The 14,813-nt window shown below is 38.1% G+C and overlaps 1 protein-coding gene across 1 annotated transcript in view; it reads right to left on the bottom strand.

The window, feature by feature from the left end:
• The window catches only part of LOC311222059 (RCC1 and BTB domain-containing protein 2), a 32,963-nt gene extending 18,517 nt beyond the window's left edge, over positions 1-14,446 (bottom strand). The window contains exons 1-6 of the mRNA XM_084306149.1: positions 14,388-14,446; positions 11,611-11,675; positions 5,905-5,968; positions 2,947-3,105; positions 2,293-2,443; positions 103-269 (exon numbers count right to left, since the gene is read on the bottom strand). Coding sequence (XP_084162275.1) covers positions 103-269; positions 2,293-2,443; positions 2,947-3,105; positions 5,905-5,946 — 519 coding nt within the window. The 5' untranslated portion in view covers positions 5,947-5,968; positions 11,611-11,675; positions 14,388-14,446. The remainder of the gene's footprint in view (positions 1-102; positions 270-2,292; positions 2,444-2,946; positions 3,106-5,904; positions 5,969-11,610; positions 11,676-14,387) is intronic.
• Positions 14,447-14,813: the final 367 nt, after the last annotated feature.

Here is a 14,813-nt window from a genome sequence, read left to right as displayed (position 1 = left end):
ACAGAAAGCACAACCAATGCACTAGGTGCAGTATGTTTTCCAGTTTCTCATGTACTAAAATTTCATTAGGAGAAAAGAAAGATTTATTCTAGCTTTTCTCACCTCTCCATCAGATGTTAACACCATAGAATGATGAGAGCCACAAGCAACTTCGACGACTTTCTTGTTCACCAAGTTAGTGGAGACTTGACAGGGAACCAAACCATGATTTGTTGTACCATTGCCCAACTGGCTATAAGCATTATGACCCCATGTATACACTTCTCCTTCTATAATAAAAATGGAAAAAACCCCTTTCAAAATCTATTTTTCCAATGGCTACGTAACATAAAATTACAAACTGAAAAGCCAAATTCAGTAACATGTTATACACATTTAAGTATACACGTGCCCTTTTGGGCACCTAATCCCATGGACTATCCCATCTTCTCATAGTGTTTACCACAAATCCTAAAGGATAGTATCACCATAATCTTCGTAAAAGGAATCACATAGCTAAAAGAAAGGAGACAAAGCGATATAGAAGAGAGAAATGACAGGAGTCCCCATTTCAGGTTATGTCTTTGTTACTGAGAGCCAGCCAAAATATCTGTCTGTGTCCTGGCCCTGTGTTTCCCACTTTTCAAAAGTTCAAATAAGCTTTTCACCCCATTGCAATATACATGAAGATGCTTGTAGGAAAAACAATTAGGCAATGCTGCTATTTATTATTTAAACATGCCATTCATGTCTTGTATTTTGAGAAACATGCTAGTAAAATTAAGAATGCAATAAATGTCTGACTGGATTAGGCATCTAGTCTATCTAGTGCAGAATTCTGTTTCTGACTAGCAATAAAAAAAAAGTTTAGGGGGAAAATGAACCTGCAGCCCATTCCCCTCATACTTCCCAAGCACTTAGAACAGATTACAGATATTATGAGGCACAACCCTTCTAATTTACTTTCAAGTATGTGTATTGGCCTGTTTTTCATGAAGCTAACACCTTTTTGTACTCACATTTTTCATGTATCAGGTATCCTCTTGTTTCAATAGTGCCAGACTTAGTGAATAGTTATTCTGATTTCATCTCGTCTACCACTGTCACCATCTTCTACATCTAAATTATGCTGTTAGTCCAAGAGAGCTAGATTTGACATTGAACGCCTTCAGACATCTAAAGAGATCACCAGACTCCTTATGTTTTCATATAAAGTTAGTTTTGGTTTCCCCAAAACTAACCAGAGAAGATGTGCTACACTAAACCAATATTTCTCTATAATAACAGGTTGCATCTACTGGTTTTACGTTGTCAAATACAAACAACCTTCTCCCCATTTCATTACTAAAAGAATGATGTGTATTTCACAACTCTTGCATTAGTCCCTAAGGGCTTTCTGACAGGCAGGTTAAAAGAAACTATGATGAATGGCAGGCAGTCACGTGAATGGAGTTACAAGTAAAAGTCATCGAGGATCAGTTCTGGACGTGTTCTTGTGCAATATTTCACTTTGTGATCTGGATAAGGAGTATGATGGGGTATGAGTAAATCTGCCAGCAACAAAGCTCAAAAGAAAATGCGGGTGCACATGTAAAAAGCTTCCAGAATGGGTGGCCCTGAGGAAAATCATGGGATGTAATGGTATATAAAGAATAGTTACACACAGAGAACGTAATTCAGGTCACCTACCTTTAGTCATCTAATCTAAACTAGTCAACAAGATTTCTTCTCATTAATGAAGAGACACAAATACTAATATTATCGGGCAGGCTCTAAAAGAATCTCACTGAGAACGCAACATTAGTCATTTGTCTTCAAAAATAATGTACTTAATAGCGAACAGATCTGCAGAAGGGCTGCTAGCATGGTATATGTTTCAACAGAGTGCCAATGAGACAACAGAAAACAAAAAGCAGAAAAGGCAATATGAAAGTTCTAAAGCACATCTGGAAGTAAGTACTTGAGGGAAAAGATGCATTTTAGCTGAAGGACAATGTTGGCACAAGAACAGGAGCACAATGTAGCCACTAACACATTTTAAATCCAACCAGAAGGTCCAAATTTAACTTGTGTACTAAAAAATCTTCCAGAAGTAGTAACAAGATCAAAGCAGAGCTTGAGAAACTTACAAAAAAGAACTAGCTATGAACAGAAGAAGCACGTCATGTTGGCTAATGAAAGCATGTTAAGACTTGATAGCCCAAAACATTTATCCCAATTCTCTCTCTTATGTTCCCAAAACAGACCTTTCATTCCTGCTTGACTAATTAAAGCAGAACTATCCAAAAAAGCAGTATTTGTGTCACACTTTACCTTCTGTAGCAAGAACAACATGAGGACCACTTCCATAACTCAGACAGGCTATTTTTTTGCCACACAGGGAATCTAATCTCTTTGGTTCAATAGTGCTTTGGATGTCTCCTGTTCCCAAGCACCCACTGCAGTTCATGCCAAGCACAAAAACCTGTAATAAAAGAATCACAGAATCATAATTTGAGTTGGAACAGACCTCGAGGTCAACTAGTCCAAACCTCTTCTCAACAGAAGTCTGAATATATCAGTTTACTCAAGGCCATGTCCCACCGAGTCCTGAACAACACCAAGGAAGAGATCTCACAAGCTCTCTAGGATTTAACAAGTCTCATGGTAATATTTTTTCCCTAATATTTAGTTGGAATTTCCCATGCTCCAACTTGTGTCCATGCATCTCCAAGAAATGTCTAGCCCCATCTTCTCTTTATTCTCTGATCATGGTAGGAATCCAGTAATTCACATTGCAAATGTCTTAGCAGTAATGACCTTGAGATCTCTTCCAACCTAGAAAATTCTGTGATTCTGTGATTCTGTGAAAGTGATCAGGTATTCAACATGCAACTCGTCCTAGGTATACGATCACAGTACTAGCTTTCAGAATAACTTGACACATGAATGACCAAGTATGTCATGTTCATGCACTTGAACAATTACCTCATCATTTTCAGTCGCATACAACACTTCATTACCAGCGCTACCAAACACACAGGCTTGACGAATTAACTTGAGCTCTTCTTGTGAGCAAAGAGAAAAAATGGGCCATTTCCCAACATCCAGCATCTTCAGGGCTGACAATAATGTTGCCTCCAAGACCTGATATTACAGAAAAACGACATCAAATACCTAGACAGAGAGAAATGTATATGCCTTTGCATAGTAAAAAGGATAAATTCAGAGATATACCACTACAAACCTTTACAACCACAAAATATATTTTAATTCTAGAACAGTAATTGGAGCAAAGCCATTAAAATAAACAAATAAATATCACGATCCAGAAAGAAAGGACCAATACACATGAAGAAAAGTACAGAATAAAAAGTTAAATGCTGCAGTCATATTTTCATTGTATTTATACAACATAACTGCTAGTTACAGGATTCAATATACAGGATTTTAATTTCAAGGTGTGAAGTTTACATCCAAAACTTGAAAATAATGTGTTTTTTCCTCTGATGCTAACATTATTGTTAAGAGGAAAAAAGAAAAAGACATATAAGAACTGCCCAAGAATATACTTATATTTAGTAAATATAAACATTTATTTTCCTGCATTAAAAATGGAAGCTCAAGAAAACTTGAGAAACTTTTTCCTTTATTCTTCACTTCTAAAATAGTCTGTATTTCAACGATTATTGAATCTTTGGGAACTTTCTAAGAATATTTTTATTTGTAAGTAAATATATAATAAAAGAAAAAAGATAATTGAACATTCCCTAGCGTGGTCAAGGAGAAATAACAAGTTTCTTGTCAAAGAAAAAAAAAAGCTCTCTCCAGACATTAAAATTAGTCAAGTTAATGTCTGAGTCTCACCCTACATTTCTCCTGCTTTAGTATAGCATAAATCAGAAAAATGTTACAGGATCGAAATTTAGCTGCAATTTTTGCACAGAACACTCATCAAAGCTTCTTTACTTAAATTAAAATAAGTTCTGGGTGTGAAGAAAAGTATTATTAATTGCCAACTCTGAAGCTAAGTAAGAACAGATTTTGCCTATCATGGCATTATGTAGTTCACCACATAACAGCAACGACTGCACGATTTGCTTACACCTAGGAAGCAGCAGACCTACAAAATGAACTGTCAAAGAATACTTTTTTTTTTTCTTCTGACTGAAGCAGCAATGTGAATAAATTCCAGTTTAGAGTCACCTATGTCAGTCTTAGGGATATTGCTTTTTTGACTAATACCACTTACTATGAAAAAATGTTCACAGAAGCACAGATAAAATGCTTGAAACTAGAGATAAATCCCTAAATAAATTGTGAATTTCAATCTCTAAACAAATATACTTCTGAGGAACGAGGAGGGCTGGTCACGTTCCATTAAAAAAAGCTGCGGTCTTGATGGCAGTAGCTATTTCCCCATTCCCTCACACCAAATAACTAGATTCAGTGACCATTTTCAGCCAAATTTGCAAGTGAAAGGGAAGTAAGATTCAGCTGTTACACAATCCATTTGGCAGTAGGCAACTGGAGAATCACACACGTACATGATGAAGTCAGCCAGCAAGTAAGTAGGGCCAAGCCAGTTTAGGAAACGCTGTCTTCCATGACACGTAGCAAAATTATAAGAGATTAAGGGTATGTATCCATCTAAAATCAGGACTCATAAATCTGCTTTTCACAGAACAGTTTGTTTCATGTCAAGAGGTTAGCATGAATTTTATGGAAGATTTTAGGGACTTTTTAAGTATGATGATGAGAAGCAAAAGCATCACAGACTAGTCTGTCAATTGCATTAACAAAACTGCATCCTACTTTTGCTCAAGGTGCCCTTCAATTGTAGATGCCCTTACCAATGCTCCACCAAAATAAGATACTGGTTTCTTTAAAATGTTGGCTATCAATTCCAAGTACACAGCAGATGAATGAGCAACCATTCATCTCATAAAGTTTTTTTGTGTAATCTCCTTCTACAAAGAACTCCTGTCCTACCCTCATAACTAATGGGTTACAAAAACAACAACAACAAAAAAAAACGTAGCATTTCTTAGCATTAAAATCATACTCTGAAAAAAGTACTATAAAAAGCATCCAAGAAAAATACTTACTGTACATTTTTTTTCCTTAAACAGAAGAATTATTAACAGACTTTGTCAGACTAAAACATAATCTAAATCCTGTCTCTCAAATCACGAACTTCATCCAATTTAATAAGAGACATTCTTTCACTTTTTAATGTTTTTCCCTTTCCCTCTCTTTCCATCATATTTTGTTCCCCCAAAAAAGACAGCTTGAAGTACCAGCCTGCAATATTTGTGTCCCATCAGTGATTAGCTCCCTCATTACATTGCACAGGTTCATGACAGGCAGAGCTAGACAAGAATTTGAGATTTCATATGACACAGGTACCTATCACAAAGGTGTATCAGCTATATCTCAAGGACTCTTAAAACTTCATTTGACCTCAGCAATCAGTCTAAAAGCTCGGTATTCAGTTCTGTTATACAGCTCACCTTAACAAGGCGCTATCATTAAGCTCAAAATCTAAATATGTTTCATGAAATTTTACACACAGGGTTTTCAAAGAAAAAGAGAAAAACGGGATGGAGTTTTTTCATCGTATTATGCTACAAAAGTTAATTCTTACGAGTTCATCTTGTTGAAAAATTAAGCTGACACGAGTAACTTTAGAACTTAATTCTAAATTATAGCAATGCTGCAAGACAAGGAGGCAATTCAACCCGCATCAAATGAATATATTGTGCTTCTAACAATTTGTGGATCACATAAGTAGCGTTTCTTTTCCAACTACCATTTTATACCTGGAGTTTTGGTTTTATGTTTATCTTGAAAGCTACCAGCATGTACTAAGTTAGTGCTAAATGAAGCCAGCTTAATCCTCTTGAGCAGAGCAGTATGAAATTTGTAACAAAGTCACACTCTGACCTTGGCACTGACTTCTTGAGAAGGAGGAGTTTCATCCTCCATATGGATTTGCGCCTGTGTCCACCTGCAGAGAGAGAATTGTGATTAAAATCAGGATATCATTACTGCTGCAAAATTACTTTATGGAACTATACACACTTCATATTAAGGCAGAACTATTTGCCTGTATTGGGTGAGAAAACAAAAATCCTGAAGCTCAGACAATTTTGTTTTTATATTTAACCGCACAGTGATCAGTGAGATGGACTCTACTCTTCTACGTTATTTTGTATTCTTACCTAAATAGGAATTTTTGGACATTTTTTTTATTTTAAATAAGTAGTACAATTAGTCAGTTATCAGAAAGGAAAAGGTTTTAATAAACACAATACTCTAATTTTTTTATTGTAGTAAAAATAGACTTAGAACCTTGCTGATGTAATTTTTCAAGACATTTCTTTCAAAAAAAAAAAGAAAAAGAAAAAGAAAAAGCACACTGGACAAAGCTCTCCATTTCTGGCATAAGCCTTCAAATGTTCTTATTCCAGTTCCATTTTGAAAAGCGGTGTTAGAAATAAACATTTGGGGCTTTTCAGGTTTTACTGAGCATTGTTAGAATATCCACTTTGTTTCAGAAAATACTGCCAGCTCTGTAAAAGAACTGCATGCTTTCTGTGGTGTGCATCATCAGTAGAAACAATTTCCAGATCAGATGTTTCTTCCCACATGAATATGCATGCCCCTGCTATCCCTAAATAATTCCCTAACATAAAGCCATGCAACTCCATTTCCAGTAAAACTGCACAAATCACGAAGCAGCTTTGAAGCTGTGCAGGCTTCTTTTGCTCAGCAAGTTGGAAAGTGGTAAATGTCATTTTCTCGGAGGGGCACCGATTCAGCCAATGCTAAAAATCTGTTTACATTTCACTGAAAACAAAATGTCTGGAAAATTCTGATTAGAAACACAATAACACGCAATAAACAAGAATCCACCATTTTATTTAGCTATTTTTCAGAAGACTTCTACACTTTAAAAGAAGTACCAAATGTAGCTTTATAAAACTATTTAATGTACTGCTAAACATGTCTCTTATGGAAGCCTTCACACTGTAAGACCAAGCCCAAAGATGTAGAATATATGAAATTCATAGGATTTAAATATTGTCAGTTTTAAGGATTTAACAAATATGATTTAATTCACTGAATAAAGACAAAAATCTCTTTCTTTGCCTTAAACCAGCACTCGTCGGTTATGCTCAGGCAACTGAACAGAGCCCTGAAGGAACACACATGGCCATTTACCATGCTTTACACCTTAATAATACAGTGTAACTTGGTATGCTTTTGCTGTTAAGAAATTTGTTATTTTCTTATTTTCTTCAATGCATTTACTTGTTCAGACAACAAGAACGCAACCAGTTAATGCTGTGTATGTTCTCTCCACTGAAACTAGAAACAACCTGCCGAATTAAGGCCTTTTGCATGACCAGAGCAGGGCTGTGTTCCCAAACTGCAGTTCTGAAATGTTCAATGTCAACCACAGCAGCAGTGTTAAGAGTGGAACTGACTATCAAGGCCATGCAAAATTTTGCAGCTTCAATTTTCAACACTGCCTGTCAATGCTGATATGTGTAATCCACTCCTTCGCCACCCTTAGCCCACACAGCTGACGGGTTTTCCAAGAGCTTAACTATTAACTATGAATTTTTGAATGTAAGTGAACGCAGGATTCTGTCTCTCTTCTGCAAGCCATCTGATACACGACTGATACTCATCATTCTTCAAGTTCTAATGTTTTACTTCCATTTCTTCTGTTTAGACAAAAGCACATAGTTTGACGTTAAAAGCAGGTTACCTGCTAGTATAAACAAAGATACATCAGTATGGACCGTTCAGTAACCTAACGAAAGGATCTCCAGCCCGCTACTTTTTCAGAGTCCCAGAAACATACCCAGAGTTTTGAACTAACTTTTTGCAAGAACAGAGGTCACTTACACGTCCTCACAATTCAGAAGTGATGTTTTATCTTAAACATGAGAAAATTACCCTGCAACTCCATTCTTCAAACCATTCTGCAAACACAGGTACTTTATTTCTGATCAGTCCTACATAGGGTATCAGTACATAGGATGCTTCAGATGATACCCATTTATTTTTTTATTCAAACTCATTTGTTGTAATACAAGTACATATTGATTGTCAAATGTTTGCATCTGCAAAAGGTGTTCTTTGTAAACACCTGTAATTCATTTAAGAGTATATATTGACTATTAGATCCTGAAAACAAAGAAAGACAAAGAAAGTATATTAAATCATTATGCATACATAACAATCATTCTTATCTGAGTACCTCTAACATACTAGCGATGATTCATGTTTGCTTACTCTTAGGAATTTTTCCTTCAGAAAAATTACCATTGGATGTACTGTGAAGCAAAGGAAAACAAGTACTTTCATCAAATGTTTGAAGAACAAAACCTTCATATTTGTGCACTTTACAGAAGAAAAATACAGTCAGAGCTATTAGAGACAAGTTTTTAGGGCTGTTAATCTACAAAATCTTGAAATACGCATATAATTGCTGCAAAACCTTATCTTAGAATAGTTAGTCATTACTAACTAAAAAAAAAGTCATTACTAACTAAAAAAAAAAGCAATAGTTACTTTCAAAAGTAAACAGATAAGCAAGAAATATTTCTCATGAATTAAAACTTTATATATATATTCACTGTTTTAAAAAAAAAAAATCTAACACAAAAATCTTAAAGAAGAAACTTCATAGTAAGTGTCCATTTTCTGAGGAAGTACACGGTGTTTTAGAAGTATTTACATTGAACTTTGACAAATCCCCTATCTGGAATCCAAGTCCAATTTGAGAATCTGGACAGCGTACTCTGGCAGCCTGAGTCAACTTGTGCAATTTGTAAGTTCTGACTCTGGATTTGCTCCAGCCACGGTATGTGGGCAGACTACGTATGCCTCTGTGGTATAGATAAGATTAAATTAAGGAACACAAATGCTGGTTCTATTAGCTAAGCGCTATTAAGAGTCTAACCAGACCATTTAATCCTAAATATTTATACAGGTTCCCTAACTCATTTGAATGTAAATATTCTTGTAGATTCTCTCTCTAGGAACTTGGCAAGCAAACATTTTTTTTTCCTTACCAGAACTCCACTTAGCATTTCCTTGCTCTTAACTTCAGCATTTCTGAATCTCATCTGCTGAATCAAAGGTCTGTCTAGAGCTTCTTACCCCAATAACTCTAACCAAAGGCCTTGGAAAGAGTAGAAGGAAAAAGTCACAGAAAAAAAGGACTTGCTTTCCTTTAGGAAAAGGACCTAACCTTGCCTGATCGTGTTGATTTCTCAGCAGCCACATACAGGAAAAGGCATGAAATGATGCTAAATTGTTTGAGTGATCTTGCAGGAGAGGACAGAACAGTAATATTATTGACAGCTATTGCCACTGAAGAGGTTACATTCCCTTTCCAGGAAGACGTGAGACTATTTTCAAAATTATCATCTTTCTTCACGTACGAACACTGAAATGTCACTACCCTGTCTGGTGCTGACCATAAACTGACAGAACTCAGACCTTCATTTACTCCTCCACTGATGCAGCATTTTCCATTACCAAAGAACTGCAGACCCTGGAAAACAGTAAGTGGTTGTTTGAAGAGCTGCTATCTCCAACGAAAGCACGCTCTTTTCTCATTCCCTACTTGCTTCTTGACACCATCCTGTGACTTCTTGGCTTCTGATGCAAGCTTCACTGGCTGCCTACTAATTTCAAGAGCAAAGTACACGCAATTTAGAGGCTGAAACCGAGAACCTCCGAACAACTGCAGTCTTGACAGTCTGAAAGACTGACATCCTTGACCTTGCGAAGTAGGTAACTACTTCAGAAATTTCTAATTAAAATAAACTGCTACAGAAATCTAATTAAAATAAGACAGCCTTATTGTCTCACTCTGCAGAACCAAAGCTTCAGCCAAAACCATCTTGTCAGATGCCACCTCTCTTTTAGAATGATAATCAGTTCTACCGGTTGGATCCAGCATGACCCCACTGAAATTATCAGAGACTGATAGAATAGTTTGGGTTGGAAGGGACCTCAAAGACCACCCAGTTCCAACCCCCTGCCATGGGCAGGGACACCTCCCACCAGCCCAGGTTGCCCAAAGCCCCATCCAGCCTGGCCTTGAGCACCTCCAGGGATGGGGCAGCCACAGCTTCTCTGGGCAGCCTGTGCCAGGGCCTCACCACCCTCTGAGGGAAGAATTTCCTCCTAACAGCTAATCTAAATCTTCCCTTCTTTTAGTTTAAAGCCATTCCCCCCTTGTCCTATCCCTACACCCCCTGACAGAGTCCCTCCCCAGCTTTCCTGTAGGCCCCTTTAGGCACTGGAAGGCTGCTGTAAGGTCTCCCGAAGCCTTCTCTTCTCCAGGCTGAACAACCCCAACTCCCTCAGCCTGTTTTTGTAGGAGAGGTGCTCCAGCCCTCTGGTCATCCTCGTGGCCCTCCTCTGGACTCACTCAAATAGGTCCATGTTCTTCTTATGCTGGGGGCCCCATTTACATGCTGAAAGATTTACTGGAGTACTGGAGCTAGATGGTTGAAATCTGTATGCAAAGGCCGTTTTTTTTTCCCCCAGTAATTTCATCATCCCCCAAAATAAGTTAATTGAGATAAATGAAAGCAGTGTAGGATAAGATACAAACAACATAAAACAAGGGAACATGAACACACCAAAAGAAGTTACTGTGAATACCATTTTATAACCCATCCTCAGCACTGCCCTTCAATTCGGCTTTACTACCGTGGTGGTAAAGAACAAATACATCAGGGAAAAATGTTTTGAAATAAGTGAGAAGGCAGGAAAGAAAATAGATGACATGACCTTTCAACTCTTCAATGGTTTAAAAATAAGTGTCAGGATCTGGTGCGAAATTTCTGCCCTAAGTGACAAAATTGCTCTGAAAATCATATGAAGATTCCTGGGCCACCTTCCCGTCACCCCCATAAAAAAAAAAAAGAAAAAAAAAAAAAAAAAAGAAAAAAAAAGCCCCAAACCTTGGAGCTTTTGGCTAGGAAGAAAATTTGATTAATTTTTATGAAATTCAATAGGACTTTTGTAAGTCCTATAAAAAACAGATGGTAAGACACACTGCCCATATTAAGTGTCTTTATTTCTCCCATCCCTATTCTGTTTTTCCCCCCCCTCAGAACTGTTGTCCCTCATCGTCATTGCTGTAGAATGGTGTATTGTTTACCAGGGAGCAGCAAGAGTGGAACTGACTGGAAAAATGCATCATCATCTACCAGAGGGAAAACGCTTAAAGCAGAAGAAACAAATCTCAAATTCTTTTCTCCATGCCACAAACCCTCCAGTCACCCTGAAAAAAAAAAAGAATTTGAAAGCTTTGGGTATCCATCTACTTGACTGGAAAAAAATATAAAGATTTGAATGAAACAACTAAAACCTATTAAGGAACAGAAAATATATAACAAACCAACAAAAAGCAGAAGTACAAAGAATAGAAAATAGTCTTCGGCAAATCTATGTTGAAATCTCAAGGTCAGCAGCTAAAAAAAAAATGATTAAAAGGTGTTGATCACAAAATATTTTTGAATTAAAGTACTTTCACTCTTTTATACAAGAGCAAAAATACCTTTTGAAGGCAATCAAATGTTTCAGATAATGGAAAATGAATGCACAAACTACCTTCAGTGCTGAAAACCATTATAGGAGGATGCTGGAGCCATTTTCACGTAATTAGTGGTTTACTTCTGCATTAAAAGAAAAAAAAATACATATAATGAGCATTATCTCCATATCTTTTAAGTATATTAAAATAATCAAACAATTTGTTAGAGAGTTTCTTGGGAACAGGATGTTATTCCTGTATCTAAATCTAATATAAGCTAAATCTAACCCGAGATGTCAAAGAAAAATATTCGCTTTTTAAAATGTGAATTATTCCAGATTTTCAGAAAACTAACATGAAAAGCTCTTTCTCTTTGCCAAATTTCTAGACAAACTCTGAACACTCTTCAGTTCCTGTAATCCATACAGAGACAAACCTAATAAAATATCAACAAGGGATGCAGTTATTAAGTCTTATCCATTTAAAACACTGCATTTAATTTACCATATAACCGTTTTGGTAGAATTGAAACCTATATCGATTTTTCATTTTGACATTCCTTCTTGAGAGTTCAAGGAAACCAGCTTTAGGGAAATGAAAGTATTCTGAAGATTTGGTTTTAAAATAACTTTAATAAAAATATCAACCACGCAGCATAGCAAATTAATGCAAAATAACGCAGTAAATACGTATCCTGCTCAATCTGTTGAAGAGGAAAGCTGCTATAGTTCTAACCTATAACCAGTTCCCTACGTGTCCAAGAAAGGGCCTTCTACGCCTTCTAGCCCCATTTAAGCTAAACGCTGTAATTTATAAAAGCTACCTTCTAAAACATTCCATGCCTTAATTAAAACAACAACAAAATAAACAAACAAGCCCATAAGCATTATTAAACCACATCTGGCTCTCTTCTACACTCATCACTTAGATTTAGCACAGTCTTTCTGCACGTTGGGTCACCAAGAGTGGATTTTTTTTCAAGACTATGTCTAACACGACCACAGCATGAACTGGTGGCTGTACTTAGACCTCCCTGTAACACTGGGTACTTGCAAGAGTGTTTCCCATGAACCCATCACAAAAGGACAGGCAGGGCTGAAGGATGGTGCATACCCAAAGCCTTCCCTGATACAAAGTCAGAATTTGCCTAGGTATATGCATCCAGCATGTAAATATTAACGTATTATCTAAATATAGATATGAATAATGGATATTCTATACCTGGATCTAAGAATTCAGATTGTTTAAACTTTGATAATTATAGCTGTCTGCATAAAAAGATATAATTTGCAGTTTGGAGACATACAATAGTAAATAGAACGTGCATATGAAAAAAAAATGGGTGGTATTTCTTGGTGAGTAAATGACTAACTGTAAATTTGGGTATTTCTTTAAGTCTTCTGAAACGGTAAGTGACCAACAAAAATGGCAAGAGCATGGGATTAGACATAGTTTTTAAGAGCTGAGAAACATCCATCTGCTAAGTCAGAAACAGAATGTTATTCCTTAAAGTGTAAGCTTAAGCATCTAATATTAAATCTACTTGCAGCAATAGACTCCAAACTGCAAGACACCACATGCAACATAAGGCCAAGGTTATTTTACCTCAACTTTATCACCTAGAAGTTTTACTTCTGTTTTTGTTTTTACTTAGATGATTAAAGAAGCTTTAAAAACACTTGCCTATAACTAACTCAAACTTATATTGCACAATTTTCACTTCATCACTACACTTTCTCCTGCAGCTTTCTTTGTTTATCCAACCTCTTTCTATTCTTTATTGCACAACGTTCTTTTTGAGGTAAGTTTGGCAGACCTTTTTTTTTTTTCCTTTTTTTTTGGATATTAATTCCAAATAAACTTTATCTTTGGCATAAAACAATTTAATTCCTTCTTTACTTTCAGGGCCCTCAGGACTCAGTGCAACTGCCATCGCGAACTAACCCTCTTGATTTTTCAAGGTTGGCCCTCCTGAGATCATGAATTTCAACCTTTGTTTAGCTACGTACTGTATGTCAATAATCAAACTACAAATGGGATCCTGGATTGAAAGCACTTCCCAGAAATCTCTACACAGAGAAATGGGCAATTCAGTGCCTGTTCAGCAAGTTTAGAGCAGTTCTGTGTAAGAAGATGATGTTAACAAATTATGTTAACAAAGAAGCCCACCTACGATAAAATTCCTAATATTGTCTCTCAGTAAACACTATCCTCATCAAAATCCAGCTCTTCTGGTCTATAGCACACACCAGCAAAAGCTCCTATAATGTTTTCCCATCAAAGCAATAAGCTTGATTCTTTTTTATCCCTTTCCTGTTGCTTTATTTCCCATCGCATCATTACCACCAAATATCTTTCTGTCACGTTTATTTCTCCCTTACCCCACATGCAGCAGGATCATTATTTCTCATTTTTTTTTCCTTTACCTGTGCCTCCTTTCACACCCTCCACCATTCCTTCACCCCAAACCCTGCCACCAGCTCACCCCCCCGGCTCACAAGGACACACAACACCCCCCGTAAACATCCTTTATTCAGTTCGCAACCACAATACAATTCAACAACGGGAAAAATTCCATCTGTGGAAGGAAACACGGAGAAATTTCGCAGGGGAAAGCCCTCAGCGGGCAGCCCCAAGATGCCGGCGCGGGGCGGTAGGCGCAGCGCCCGCCCTTCCCGTCCCACCCTCGCCCGCCCGCCATGCCCGGCGGCGGCTGAGGCGGGGCGGGGTTGGGCGGCCGTTGGGGCGCCGCGTACCGGTCCCAACCGCCGCTCGCCTCAGCGGGGCGGCTCTGCCCGGGGGACGGGACGGGATGGGGAGGAGAGGGAAGGGCTGCTCGCTGCGTATAGCTTACCTTCCCCGCAGGCGGCGGCGGCTCCTCCTCCTCTTCCTCCTCCTCCTCCTCCTCCCTGCAGAGGGGCCGAGGAGGGTGCAGCCGCTCTCAGGCGCCTCCTCAGCCGGCAGGAGGGGGAGGGAAGGGAGGTAGCGCCTCCCCGGGATCCTCCTCCCGCAGCCGGAGCGGCCCCTCGGGGCTGGGAGTGCGGCTGCCGCCGAGCTGAGGCGAGGAGAGGCTGAGGAGATACAGCCCGGCTCTTCCCTGAGGCTTTTGGGGAAGAGCTGGGTGCTCGGCGTGGCTGTTGGCTGGGCTTAAATAGGTGTGACAACGCCACACAGTGAGAGACGTGTTCAAAACCATGATTACGATGGGAACACCGAGCATTGTGGTATTCTATTTGTACGCGCAATAAATTTTTAAAATGATTTTTCCAAGAGAAATCAC

This window comes from Netta rufina (genome assembly GCF_964035555.1).
Source record: "Netta rufina genome assembly, chromosome: 1".
In the NCBI taxonomy this organism is placed as follows: Eukaryota; Metazoa; Chordata; class Aves; order Anseriformes; family Anatidae; genus Netta; species Netta rufina.
The sequence above is the reverse complement of the archived record's forward strand: the minus strand, read 5'-3'. Positions and strand labels throughout refer to the sequence as shown.